The sequence below is a fragment of the Scomber scombrus genome, chromosome 20 (assembly GCF_963691925.1).
Source record: "Scomber scombrus chromosome 20, fScoSco1.1, whole genome shotgun sequence".
Taxonomy (NCBI): Eukaryota; Metazoa; Chordata; class Actinopteri; order Scombriformes; family Scombridae; genus Scomber; species Scomber scombrus.
The window spans coordinates 19,316,684-19,330,971 of NC_084989.1; the positions used below are offsets into that span (position 1 = coordinate 19,316,684).

Consider the following 14,288-nt stretch of genomic DNA (forward strand, 5'->3'; position numbering starts at 1 on the left):
GATGACGTCACACTGGTTTCTGTTACTCTGGGCCGCAGTTTGCTGAGGAGGACTAATATCCCAAAACTACCACACCACTTTATCCCAGCAGATCGCCAGCTTCCGCCGGACAAACATCCGAAAAAATGGGAAACTGTCAAGTAAGTGTCTTTCTGTATTACGTTGTTGTACTGCCAACGAGCGAAACAGCGCACAAAATCTCAACAAGAGGCAGCGATTTGGGTTTAGCTCGAACTATGAGCGATGAGTGTTTCGGGTTGATTAAATGGATAGCCTGTAAGATTTCCATCCAGCCAGTCATTGGGTTTAACGTCATATACGGAGGTTAAGATTAATATCCAATCAGATTTATTATACAATTCATTATGTATTATATTTCTTATTACGCATGGGTCTAACACGGCTCAATCCTTGCACACAGCGTAATCGTGGCACTTAAAAAAAGGTGATACCTTTAAGTGAATCACATGTTTCAAATTCATAATATTTGGTGTTTCTTTAAATATAGCCGGTTTTAACGTTGCAAATGACACCGTGTGACAGACAGCCGTGTCTGCTTTACGCAGGGGAAAGGGCCACTCCCCTGCGGAATTCATCACAGCTCCGTTAGATGTGTGTGTGGATGAATGAGGGAGTTTAGTATGGAGGCTACACCAGAGTTAGCGTCTGCAAGTGCAACGATGGGGGAGGGTGACCGGTTTGTTCCAGTACTTTTTGGTGCCTTGCTGTTTTATCTTCATTTGTTCATTGTCTTCTTTGACACACAAGAAAACCAACATACTGAAAAAGAAAGCAGATATTTAAAAGTTCCATCTTCATGTTTAGACCACGTACTTCTATTAATAATAATAATAATAATAATACACTTTTTTTCTTATGGTGCTTTTTAGAGCTGCCACAATTAGTGGATCGGGCCTAGTCAATTCCCAGAAAATGATTCAGCAACTTTTTTTGATGATAGTAGTATTTTTAGTTTTAGTTTTATTTTTAAGCAGAAGTGCAAACATTTGCTTGTTTCAACTTCTCAAATGTGATGATTTAAAGCTTCTATGTGTCATACATGATAGGGATGTGAATATCTGTGGATGTGTGAATGCTGATCAGACCAAGGAAGGCCTCACTTTCACTTTCTTTTTGTCATTTTTTTACCATTGTATAGAGAAAAAGATTAATAGAGAAAATAATGGTGGTCTTCAATATAAACTAATTACATAATATTATAAGCAGGTGAAGATTCTGGTGTTTATAAAACTTTACATTAGTTGAGCATACTGTTCTGGAAAAGATGTATTGTTAGGAAATGATTTAAAACCTGCATCCAGACCTCTACTGGACAATACACCACACTTTGGTTACTGCTGACCTTATTCATGTGGCCCCCACCAAGTTTGTTTAAAGACTTCTGGCCTTGAATTCCTCAACCAAAGCATTGTATCACCATCCTCCCCACCCCCATCTGCCAGCTGCTCCTGCATCGCTATCATGAGTCTGCCTGAATTTCATTTACCCAAACAATGATCCGTTTGATAGAATCAAGAAAAGGTGGTTTTGACCGTGTCCTTCTGATCATTATTTCTGATGTTTAATCGTTTTTTTCTCCTCTCAGCCCACCGTTGTGCCCTATGAGGATTTTGATGTCGTGGCTGACATCAAGGCCATCCGCAAAGCCTGCAAAGGGCTCGGTAAGTTTTAAATACTGCTTAAAAAAAGGTGTATTTGAGCTCTAGTAATGTCTCTGTATGTAATTACATGCAAATGACACTGTTTATTATTGTAATGCATCTGTTTTGTGTTGCTTTCTCTTCAGGAACTGATGAGAAGGCCATCATTGAAATCCTGGCAAACCGCTGTTCATTTCAGCGTCAGGAAATTAAACAGGCCTATTTTGATAAGTATGACGATGTGAGTATTGCACAGAATAAAACACGATTTAATTTTCACCACAAGAATAATTTGATTATTATTCAAATTTGAAACATTTGAGAACATTTTTCTTTTACTTTCCACCAACCAAATCATTCATTTCTGTCCCTGTGCACCAGGAGTTGGTGGACGTGCTCAAGAGCGAACTGTCAGGGAACTTCGAGAATGCCGTCCTCGCCATGCTCGACCCCCCAGTTATTTATGCTGTGAAGGAGTTGAGGAAGGCCATGAAGGGAGCGGGCACTGATGAAGATGTCCTGGTGGAGGTCCTCTGCACTGCCACCAATTCTGTCAGTGTTAAATTATCAGCTTTAATGAAATTATTCTTTTTATGAATTCATTCAGTATATCAACAATATGTGGACTTTTCTTCATATGTTGAATATTTAAACTTTATATTCATTATATCTAATTTTTTTCCACAGGACGTTGCCTTGTTCAAGGAGGTCTATTTTCAAGGTATGGTAATAAGCAAAGTAAATTCTGGAGGAAATGGTGACTAATTTGAGCGTGCTCACAGTGCAACACACACAGCACTATTCCTGTCCCTTTAGCTAATGTAATGTACGGTCACACATTGTTTAGTCAAGGCCCATCCGGCTGTAACTTCCTGTTCATTATGATAGCAATGATGATAAATGATTTTATTTACCAACATCTTCTTGGGATACTCCAAAGTATTTCAGCCACTGACTGATTACACAACATTTTACTTCTCAGTCCCGCTTTAATCAATCCCACTTTAGGGGAGTGGTATTTATGGTGGTCGGTTAATCATTCATAAATACTTTATCAATACAATGGTACACATGCTGATAACCTATCAACAACCTATGGTTTACCACGTTGTAGTAAAAATACATTTGTTTAATGTACATCTTCCTACACAATAGGAAGTTTGATGATTGATTTACGTTGAATAAGGCAATCAGTTACATTTTATAGACTCTAATAAAGTAGGCTGTGTCTTATAGCTACCAGCTTTTCCTCTACTGTATATATCCTAACATTGAGCTTTATGTCCTGATCGACATTCAGAGTGTCTCATTTGGATAGGTTGACAGGAAACATGCATCAATTCATTTAAATATGCTTAAAATAGATGTATTTTGAGTTTCTGGGGCAATTAAACATTTTAATTTCGTTGAAAAATATCAACTTTTGGTGTTAATGTTTAATGATGGAAAAGTGAAGAATGGACTCATACAGGCAGAAATGAATTTATTGAAAAGGCTGAGATACCTCATTCACCTAAAATGCACTGCAGTCTCAGGGTTTGTGCTTTGAAAAGTAAACAGGTCAGACTTTGAAATTTGGGATAATTATTAACTTAAAGTGGAAGCAGAGAACTTTTTTGACTTAACTCATCATTATGAAGTAAATGTTGGTTACACAGTGTTATGGCAATAAAATAATGACACCTTTGCCATTTAAATTATATCCCTATAAGCCTCATTTTCACTGTGCAGTCCTGTCTGTCACCGAGCATGATCTGGAAAATGAAGGCTTGATTTTCGGTACAAAGGAAATATGTCAACTAACGGGCAACCAAATGAGGAAGAGGATAATGCTTTTGTTTTGTTATTTGTTTAGCTATGGGTAGCTATAACTCATAATAACCAAATATTTATTATAGCACAAGCAAATCTGCAAATCTGATGACACACTATCTAAGGTTAAATGTAAAAAGTTTAACAAATGTACTGTACACGACACAATTGTAAACACAGACCAAGAGCGTGTCTGAGGGTTTCCATGTTTAGATATAAAATAAACAGTAGGCTATTTTTCGTCATTGTATTTGACCGTTCTTTTTGTCCACACTGTTTTTCCCTTTTAGTGCATGAACGTGATCTTGAAGCAGATATCGAGGGAGACACAAGTGGGGATGTAAGAAACCTACTCACAGCTCTTTTGCAGGTAAGTGGCTTTGAGTTTCTGCTCCAATCATGTAACTAGATTCCTCCCGTCTCCCATCAGGCAGAAATCAAGCCCTCACTCTCCCTGGGCCCAGTCCTTTGCTATAAACACACACACACACACACACGCACACACAGGCTGGCCACATTCCAGGCTTCCTTTCATTAGTAAAACAGAGGCCAGATACTCTTGCTTGAGTCAGACAGAAAGGCCTCACTACACAGCAGAAGTCACTTTTATCCTCCTCTTCCAGGGCAACAGAGATGAGAGCTACGATGTGGATGACCAGCTGGCTGAAGAAGACGCTACCAGCCTGTTTGAGGTACTTTGTTTCTTTGCAATAAAATTGAATAATACTTTTAAAGCAAATTAAGTAATCCTAGAAAATGTTTATCTGATGCAGGCTGGTGAGGGAAGTTTTGGAACAGACGAATCCACCTTTACCCACATCCTGGCCTCCAGGAATTACCTGCAGCTCCAGGCCACTTTCAAGATGTATGAGCAGGTAGGGTTTGCTGTCACATTTAAATAGCCTGCAGTGACACTCTGCATAAGTTTATATGGCTGAGACATGCCATCTTTAGTTAGCATATCCTTTAATGCTAATGCTCTTGCTTTACCAGAAAACAAACATGTTTGCAATTTGAGGCATTGCTGGAAATTTATACTGATTGAAGCTTTTTGTCTCTGTAGCTCTCCGGAACTGAAATCCTGGATGCCATTGAGAATGAGACTTCTGGGACACTGAAGAAATGCTACATTGCTCTTGGTTTGTATGAAATAATTTATTCATTCATTCACTCATTATCATCAAAATAAGATAACACTTAGTAAGTGGGTTCCTCACATAATGCCTGCCACATTTAAAGTTAAAAAAACCTAAGGTAGAATATAAATATTCATTATTGAACACCTCTGGGGGTGGATAAAGTCAATGTTGGATGCCAGAGGTTGGGGGAAGTTTTGAATAAAGAGATGTTATGAGAGAGAGATGTTGTATTATTTAGTTTCATGTAGAGAAAAGTTGGTGGTGGTGAAACAGAAAGTAAACTGCTGTGAAATGTAATTAAAACTCTTTCACCCTCCCCTCAGTGCGAGTCGCTAAGAACCCCCAGCTCTACTTTGCCAGACGCCTACACGACGCAATGAAAGGAGCAGGCACTGACGAGGATACCCTTATTCGCATCATTGTGTGCCGCTCTGAGGTAAAGCAATCATTTTATTTCTTCAATAAGTGAAGTCAAAGCTCTTGATTTACAGTGTGTGGGATTTAGTGGCATCTGGTGGTGAGGTAGCAGATTACAACTAAATCAATACACCTCTCACTTTCCAAGTGTGACAGTGAACCTATGGTGGCTACGAAACTTGCGAAAAATGCAAGGAGCCCTCTTTAGAGCCATTGTTTGTTTGTTTTCTTTCTGAGGTACTTTAGAAATATGGTGATGCAACATGGTAGGCTATGTAGATATAAGGGCTCATTTTAAGGTAATGAAAGCACAACATTGCTTATCTTCAGGTGATTATACACTAGTTGAAACATACTTATGAGTATTATATCAGATTACTTTGTCATGTTGAATCAGCTTTCTCCAGAAATCAAATCTGCGAACTCTAAAGCTTCCATATCCATGCCTTTTTTTGTTGGTTTAACAATTTTTTAATGATCTAAAAAAAGATTTACACAGCATGAATGTAAATTGGAAGTGCAAAAGTGTAAAAGAAAAGGTCAAATAGCATAATACAGTAAATGCTAATGAAAAGAGGTGTATAAATAATGTAGTAGACCAATCATAGATACATACGTTTTAAAAATTAGATGACTGTAACTGGGTGTGTTTACCAGATGTAGACGCTGATTGAAACATGATTCCTATCCTGACCAAGGCTTGACTTCTGGTGCGATCGGGCATGAAGTGTACTAAGTGTACTTTTTATTTCCCATATTGTCAACAGTATGATTTGGAGACCATCAAAGAAATGTACTTGGAGAAGTATGACGTGTCTCTGAAGGACGCTCTGAGGGACGAGTGCGGTGGCGACTTCAAACGTCTCCTGTTGGCAATCTGCCACTGAGAATCAGAGAGGCGAGCAGGGCGAAGATGGAAGACAGAGGCAGAAACAGCCGAGTATGTTGGAACGAGGGCGCTTCTGTTTTCTGTCTAACGTACTAACACTACTCAGTCTCTCCATGTGGCATTATATAGGGAGCGGGAGGGTGACATCAAAGAAATAATAAACCTGACTCATGTATTTTTCAAACTGTGTGAATTTAGGTGGCTCTCCATTTTTAACTTTTTTCATAGACAAGATCTTTGAACTCGATTTACTCATCTGTGTGTGAATTGGGTCTCCTGTGTCTGTTAATTAATGACAGTTTCTTAGTCAGTTTTTAACATCTGTACTAGCATTTATGAAGTTGCGAGTATTCGCTGTAAGGAAGGACCAAATTTGTACATTTCCAATACCAACGGGAGCCAACCAAAGTCACATTGATGCAATTACAGTACACACAGCGTGATGATATCAGGAGGTTCAGAAGTTGATAGGATAATCACATAACATAGGACGTGTTCACTGGGGGAAAAAGTGGCTATGGCCTTATTTACTGCTGCATACACTGAGGTAATCACAGTAGTGTTACATTATTACCATCTTATAAGTATTATACTGTTCTAGATCAACTCATTCTGTGTCAACTTATATTTTTTATCCATTATCTTTTGCCCTCCATACGCCAGTGACTTCACTGCTGTTGCAACAAATGCAATCACTCCAAATGGCTTGAAGCTGCCATACTGTGCTTTTAAATGAAGAAATGTGAAAGTTTGAACTGAAAGAATATTAGCTTGAATAATGAAGGATATGCAATGTGAAATGTGAATGGATTTTACTAATTTTCATCGCAACAAGATTTTATATTTTGTTGGTTGCTGAATTGAAAGAAACTATGTACCACATGCACCTCACCTTGTTATATATTCTTTTATATTTTATGACTAACACAGTAGAGTGTTTAATATATATAACTATATATATATAACTATAATTATTTAGTTTGTTGGAAATAGGCCAGTGGGTATATGAGAAGAAACCTGATGACATTGAGGTGAGCTGCACATTTACAGCGACACCTGGTCCGTCTGATGTCTTGTGTCATTTGTGTGTCTCTGTAAGGCAGCTGAGATTTGTGAAAATTACCACTATTGTAAACATTTTTGAAACAAGCTGAATAGATGCTCAAGTGAATCACAGAACATGAGATAGTTACAACATCAGCCAGGACATCAGTGTAGTTGTGGGACTAGTGTTTGTCTCTATAGCCAAAGAATTTTAGTCTAACTGCAAATAAAGTTCCCTGTAACATCAAGTCCGGCTCTCTTTGACTTCTAATTGTCTTTGATGATTGATGGATTAGAAGAAAATTCATTATTTTGATAACTAAGCAGTTGTTTGTTTGTGTGTTTTTCTCTAAAATACCAACTTCAAAAATGCTGAAATCAGTTTTCCTTTTCTATGAAAGCTTTTTGTGAAGTTGGAATATTCGTCAATGCCACCACTGAAACATTAAAGCATAACAATTAAGTTGTCAAGGCAACATATCAGTCCTCCTACAGGTCAATATTGTTGCCATGACAACTTTATCAAACATTTAGTGGCTGTAAATGTAAAACTTTTTCCATACTGCTTAAGACTAGAGATGTGAATTGGGATGATCTTACTGTTACTTCACATTATATGAAATGACACGCCCCCTTCAAACCTGCTGCTGCTCTTTTGCTGCATTCAGTGACTGGCAGACATTTCAAAATTTAAAGCTGAATAACTCACAAAATTGAAAAAAAAAAATCTTAATATGAATTCAGATATATTTGGACATCAGGTAAACTGGGGCATCATTTAAAAAACAGCTTTGTACTTCTACCCTGAAAAGTGTGAGTCAAAGTAATAGGTACAGGGAAGAGGTACAACAAATGACATATGCTTCAGCTTGAGTTTAATATAAAGGTATAACATTCGAATAATAATATAGTATTAGTATAGACTAATATATAGATATATATGATACACAAACATGTATGATGTAATAGTGTAGTAAAAGAGTAGGCAAACACGCACCAATGCCTTTGCAAGGTGTTTGTACTAATAGCAGAATGCAGACAGGATAAAAAGGATGAAGCAGAAAAAAGCACTCTTTGCTCCATTTTTAGTAAAAACTTTTTTGATTAAAAGAACTACAAATGGAGCCTAGTGTGCGGTGCCTTTATCCTATTTATCCTGTCTGATGTAATAGTGTAACAAAATGTTGATGCTGTTGTTGTAAGATTTAGGCTATTATATGTTTTAAATATTACTTCACTTACTCACAACCAGAAAAAATAGTCAGATAGGTCAGATACCAGTCACGGCTGAAAATGACAAAATAAATTAACAAGTTTGCAGATTTCACATACCAAGTTGTCTTTCTGGAAGTGACTGTTGTTGTGATGCAGAGGCGATTTTAGAGCCTTTTTAGAGGTTGAAATGAGTAATTTAGCAGGGAGTTTGAACACTTGCAGGGCATTGTATGTTAACATCTCACTCGGTGCTGAGCCCCCTAAAGGTCTGATCCTATAATCCCCTCTGTTGAGATGCAGCCCAGCCAATGATTACAAATCCCGGTCGCGTCGGAATTGTCCTTTAATGCAACAATAGAAAGCACGAGTTTCCATGGAGCACTTGAAGGCAGCGTGGCGTCCTGGTCTCGTCAGCTCTCGCTTGCACCGCCCCTCTCTCAGACATGCAGGTTGTAGTCTCGCATTTTTTCACCCGTCTCTTGTTTATATTTTTTTAAAACGGGGTATTTCACGCCGAGTGAGACTTCTGCGTCCAGCAGCACAAACACAGGATCATCATCATCACCAGTTTTGTCCGCTGGACTGTCTTGAAGGTACGTCTGGCTCTGTCTTTGTTGCTCCTTTTTTTTACACCATTTACTGGCAATTACAGTCATTAGCATCCATCTTGGTAGGAGCTAATTAAAATCACTGCAATGAGAAATGGTTGGCCCTTTGTAGCCTGTGAAACATGATATATCTGTAACTTTTATAACGTTATAATAGCGTATGTCATGCTGGATACACAGTTTTAATATTCTTCTACCCACTATTAGTCTATGCTATACAGCAGTATGAGGCTGGTGACTTATCACATTATCACTCTTTATAGGAATGTTGCTCCCTGTTATATAACTGCAAAATGAACATGGCAGTTAAGTTTGATGTGAGTTAATTGCATGTAAACAGGTTCTGTCAGGTGACGGGCAGATTAATCACTGCAGCACTTATTCCTTACTTGTGTTTGGTTGCTGCAGCTTGCACATGTTTAAAGACTCCATCAGCATCTCCATGGAAACATAAACTGATTCAGTGATGTCCACTTCCTGCATCTACAACGTGTAAAAACCCCACACTGCATTTCCAGTCAGTCAGTTTAGCCTTTTATACCATCCAATTATAAAGCACCTGAATGCACCACTGTACAGTATACTCTGCAGCCAATTACTATATCAGAAAACACTTTATAGTAAGGTAACAAACACATGCTAAAGTCATGCACTGTTTAATGCAGGATGTGTCATGATTTCCTCGCAATACAAATAAAGCTTATTAGTTTAAAGGTGCATGCCACCAATTTTGCACATGAAGTTTTTCAAGTAATAGGATTCAGCCTGTTATTCAGGTGTCAACAGGACGCCAAGTACACACTTCAAAGTCTTGTAAATTACAAGGTGCATGTCTGTACATGCTGCCACCTCTGATATTTGATGCCACTGATGTTCTACAGTAGAAATTATCCCATATGGAGTTTAAGCTACGAAGTCTTCAAAAACAACACGAAGCACCTTGGAGATACTTGCATTTTACAGTCCAGAGCACATTCAAAGGGCAAACACATAACTATTGGTGTAAGTTGACTTTTTTCTGGTGGTGGCCTGGGTTAGTACTGACCAATGGTTCTTATTTTACTGATGAGGTTTCCCACTTTGAAGTCCATTTAGTAAGATTTTGGTTGAAGAGCTTTGGATATTCTATTTTTACACTTAACTTAGAAAAAAAGACACATTTATATTCCCCCATATTCACAGCTAATGTACTGTATATGTGACAAAATGGAAAACAACCTCAACAGGGAAATATTTCTTCACACCTTCAAGCAACATAACAAAATTCTGCAGGCTGGTTGAAAAATAAAATTAGTATCTGAGCACAAAGACAATGGTTCCCTGTTCATGCTTGATAATGCTTAACTAATGCATGATTCATCATGTTCTAATGAATGTATTAATGCATGATATATCATGAAGTCATGCAGCTGTGGATTAATAAATGATTAGGTCACTATTAGCTTTGTCTGCTGTTATTAATTCAGTACAAAGGTGAAAGCTTTGAACGCTGCAGTAATTAAAAGACACACAAAGATGAAGCAAGGATTGTTTGTCAATCATTAATGAACACTTCACCACATGACCTGATGATGTCATGGAAAGCTATGCTCTGAATATAAATTATAATGCAATTATAATGATGAAAATATTATACCTCAGACTTTGCAATGATAAATGTATTGTCCCTGTATTCAGATATGCATGAGTTGCTGTTAATTCATACAATATGCATTTCTTATAATTCATGAAGTATCTCATGCATAAATTCATGCTTTTTTAATGCAGAAATTCATATATGAGTTAATGTCAATTAATCTTGCCTACTTAAAGCTTAAACGACAGTCCTTATTTAAATTAGACTCAGTACATACATTGCAATCTTTGTTTTTATGAATACTATTTTTTTGCAATAGTTAATTACAGAAAGTGCATTGCATTCACCAAGTTTTTCTATAAAGAATAGTGTGGTGTTGGGATCAAGATATTGTAATTCTGAAGAAAAAAAAATCTCGTAATTATGAGTTTTTTTTCTTGTATATTTGAGATACTTAAGTTATAATTACAAGGTGAATGCAATTACGTCACCATTTTCAGAATTACAAGATCCTGACCTTGTTATTATGAGAAAAGGCTAAAGTGGTTACCAATCATCATTTGAGAAGACACAGGCATGATGACGCAACCTGACTGATACACGCATTTCATTTCATACAAAGTGGCAACTCAATGTGCTTTACATAAAACAAACATTTAACAGAAAAAATTGGAAAAAAAACATGGAATTTGAGCAATACAAATAAAACCCAATCATAGTAAACACATACTCCGCGATTTGCTTTAAAATCATACTTTGATTTCATGTCTTTGATTAAAAACAAAATGGACAAGTGCAGAATGACAAGTAGTACCAAACTATACATTACTGTATGTCTCAAGCTTGCTGCACGTTGTTTATACATTGATATACAGTTTCCATTTAAAAGTTTTCCAAACTAATGGCTTGATGGTCCACTGATACCAAGTGACAGCAGCTCATGATGCATTAATTGAAGCATTGAATGAATTCCAACATGATCATTATTCATGCTTAAAAGAACAATGAGTCATGCTTTAGTTTTTCATTCTTTGTATGGAAGCACGTTGCTTTCACTAAGTAAAAAATAGGAGTGTCGTCTGCTAATTATGTGGACTGTATGTACTGTATCCTGTAATTATAAATGAGTATCTCATAATTACAAGAACTGTATCTTGTAATTTGGAGTTTGTTGGGCTTTTATAACTACATTTATAATTTTTTTAATATCCACATTCCCATGGAGTGATATATCAGTATACACTAGTTTTATTTTAACAGTCATAGTTTAACAGTTTCATACTCCATAGACTTTTATACTTTTATCTTACGCAATCTGCTGGCCAGTGAAATGGCCAGTGATTCAAATATTTGTTATTTTTGTTAAGATTTTAGATTTGGTTCTGTAACCCATTTTAACTTATGCTATAAACATTTAGAACAGGAGTACCTCAGAAGTCATCCTTGGAAACTGTTTGGAAAAGGGCAGGCACTTTCAAAAAAATACTTGGCAGGTGATTGGATGAACCATCTGTCTTTCACCATCTATTACTGTCTTACCTTGCAAGACAGCTGGATTCTTGAGATCACGCGAGAATCCTCATAGGATGCTGATTGGTCCCACCCTCCGCCGGTTCAAACACAAACTCATAATTTGAAGCCTGACAAGATGGATTTATGTGTGATCTCATGAATTCAAGCTGCTTCACAAGGTAACCTAAATGTAGTTCTTTGAATGTTTATTTTGTGTTTATTTTGTGTCTTTCTTGCAGGATACCACCCACAGTACGTAAAACCTTTCATGAACTGCCCTTTAAGAACTTCTAGGCTACATGACTCAAAAAACCCCCCCTCGTGTCCTCTCCTAGGTTTGAGGAGATGTCCGTGTGGCAGCAGGAAACCTCAGGTTATTCCCCCTGCATAGAGATCGACTCCAGCTCTGTGAGGACCAAGGACAGGTTTGGCTCTCCGGCCAGGCTGAAGCAGGAGCAGGACGACCTCCACATAATTAAGTGGGAGAATTTCCAAACAGGTGTCTCGGCAGATGCTGTTCAGGACAACACACCCAGCAGTGCCATGTCAGGTAATTACTGTAACAGTATTGCAGTTATAATCATGGTGTAAACAGACCACGTTTCCTGTGTATGATAGACTGTGCAGTCTCAGTCTTAAAGCCACCATTTAAAAGGGAAATATGCTTTCTGTTATTTTGTTATTTTTATACTGTTATAATGTCAGATGTCTATGTTAAACATGGTCCAAAACATGACATGTACACATGTAAAAAATACTCCTCTGCAAGTCAAACGCTCTGAACATTGCCTTCACTTGTCCACATAATTCTCATGTGGACCACTAGATGCTTTTGGAGCTCCAAGTCCATAGCTATTCCAACCATGTGCAGAATATTGAAGATGAAGTTCATAACGTGTTTTGTACTGTTTTCCCATGCTTCCTCGCTTTTCTGTAGCTGCCTCACATGTAGAGAGCCTGCCCCCAAGGGTGCTGCTGACCATCACAAAACTGCAGTGCATGCTGGAAAACAAACAGGAGCGCATCACTGCACTGGAGAGACAGGTGGAAGATCTAATGCAGGACCGCAAGTTCCTACGGAGCCAGATTGAGAACCTCACAAGTAATCGCTCCATGCCTACTTTTGCATCACCCAGTCCAGTGAGTGAAGGTCAGTGCCAGAAGTGAAACGATAGACCGTGTTCAACATCACCATATTAACATTTATTCTGATGCTCTTATTCACACCGTTTCTGTAACCGACCACTTGCAGTTCATAAATCCAGCAAAGTGCAGCACTCAGAAAACAAATCTCGGAAGAGGGAAAGAGTTTCTTCCAGTTCCTCAGCCAGCATCGACAGTGGCTCTGAACGGTCTGACTCATCTGAGGTGTCAGCGGCCTCGAGTGAACACAGAAGGAAGAAACACCATAAGGACAAGAAAAGATCAAAGAAAGGGAAAGACTACAGCAGAAAGAGAGGTAATAACTATGTTGATGTGAGCTGGAGCAGAACTAAAGCATAGAAATGTTTGTGTGGCATGCTTTGCTGCAAGAAAAAAAATTTCTGACCACATTTGAAAATTAGTTTTGAATTCTGTGCTCCAGCTTTGTCACACTGGTACATGCTTATCATGAACATACCTCTTTATTGACAGCATAATTTCACCTCTTCTGTATTGACCACAGTACACATTGTTTCATTTACTCTGCATGTTATTATTCCCAACAGCCACCGGTGTCCAGTACGTCATCCACCGATACAAACAAGTCCTTTCAGCCTTCATCAAGAAGAAAAGCATGAGTGAAGCCTTCCGCCATCTGGGAATCGACAGGAACACCATCGCCAACACAGCTTCGATCGCCGAGCTCCACCTGGCCGGCAAAGACATGGTCCCCTTAGTGGGCATGTTCCGTCAAGGAGAAGAGACTCTGGTCAGCTACGCACAAAGGTGCACCTTGGTCATTGACAGCGACGCTGATCTGTCCAGGAGAATAGACCAAATGAAAGCCAATGGCGAGCTGCTGCCCATCTCAGGGAAAAGGCCGAGGATATTGCATTCTCATCTCCCGCAGCTAGGGGGAGCTGCAGAGAGTATTTTAATAGGTTGATGAGAATTTTATTACATTGAGAAGAGGTGACATACAATATAATAACATCATGGAATTATGTTTGTTTTGTTTGTTTTCCTCCAACCTAAACTGCTGGATTTAAGTTTTTTTATGTAGCATTTTTTTGCATATTTTTAAATGTTTCTTTATGTCTCAAGGGAACCAGGGCAGTGGCATCATTAAGGCCAATCATGTAGGATTTCAGCCCATGATTGGCCTTAATGAAGCTTGTGCTTTTTTCAGGGTCTATCTCAACTTCGGAGGGATAATTAGCATTATTAGGGGTGTGCACACACACACACACACAGCACTCTCCAAAACTACAT

The 14,288-nt window shown here is 38.2% G+C and overlaps 2 protein-coding genes across 2 annotated transcripts; both read left to right on the forward strand.

Moving 5' to 3' along the window:
• Positions 1-7,210, forward strand: anxa13 (annexin A13). Its single transcript, XM_062441777.1, has 11 exons — positions 1-140; positions 1,607-1,682; positions 1,808-1,902; positions 2,043-2,213; positions 2,349-2,382; positions 3,764-3,843; positions 4,097-4,165; positions 4,247-4,348; positions 4,537-4,612; positions 4,936-5,048; positions 5,797-7,210. The coding sequence occupies exons 1-11, from the start codon at positions 126-128 to the stop codon at positions 5,914-5,916; spliced, it is 951 nt and encodes a 316-aa protein (XP_062297761.1). The 5' UTR covers positions 1-125; the 3' UTR covers positions 5,917-7,210.
• A 4,481-nt stretch (positions 7,211-11,691) lies between these two features.
• Positions 11,692-14,049, forward strand: LOC134002123 (coiled-coil domain-containing protein 106-like). Its single transcript, XM_062441405.1, has 6 exons — positions 11,692-11,698; positions 12,113-12,125; positions 12,209-12,423; positions 12,811-13,023; positions 13,126-13,332; positions 13,583-14,049. Exons 1-6 carry the CDS (start codon positions 11,692-11,694, stop codon positions 13,960-13,962), a joined length of 1,035 nt encoding a protein of 344 aa, XP_062297389.1. The 3' UTR covers positions 13,963-14,049.
• The last annotated feature ends 239 nt before the right edge of the window (positions 14,050-14,288 follow it).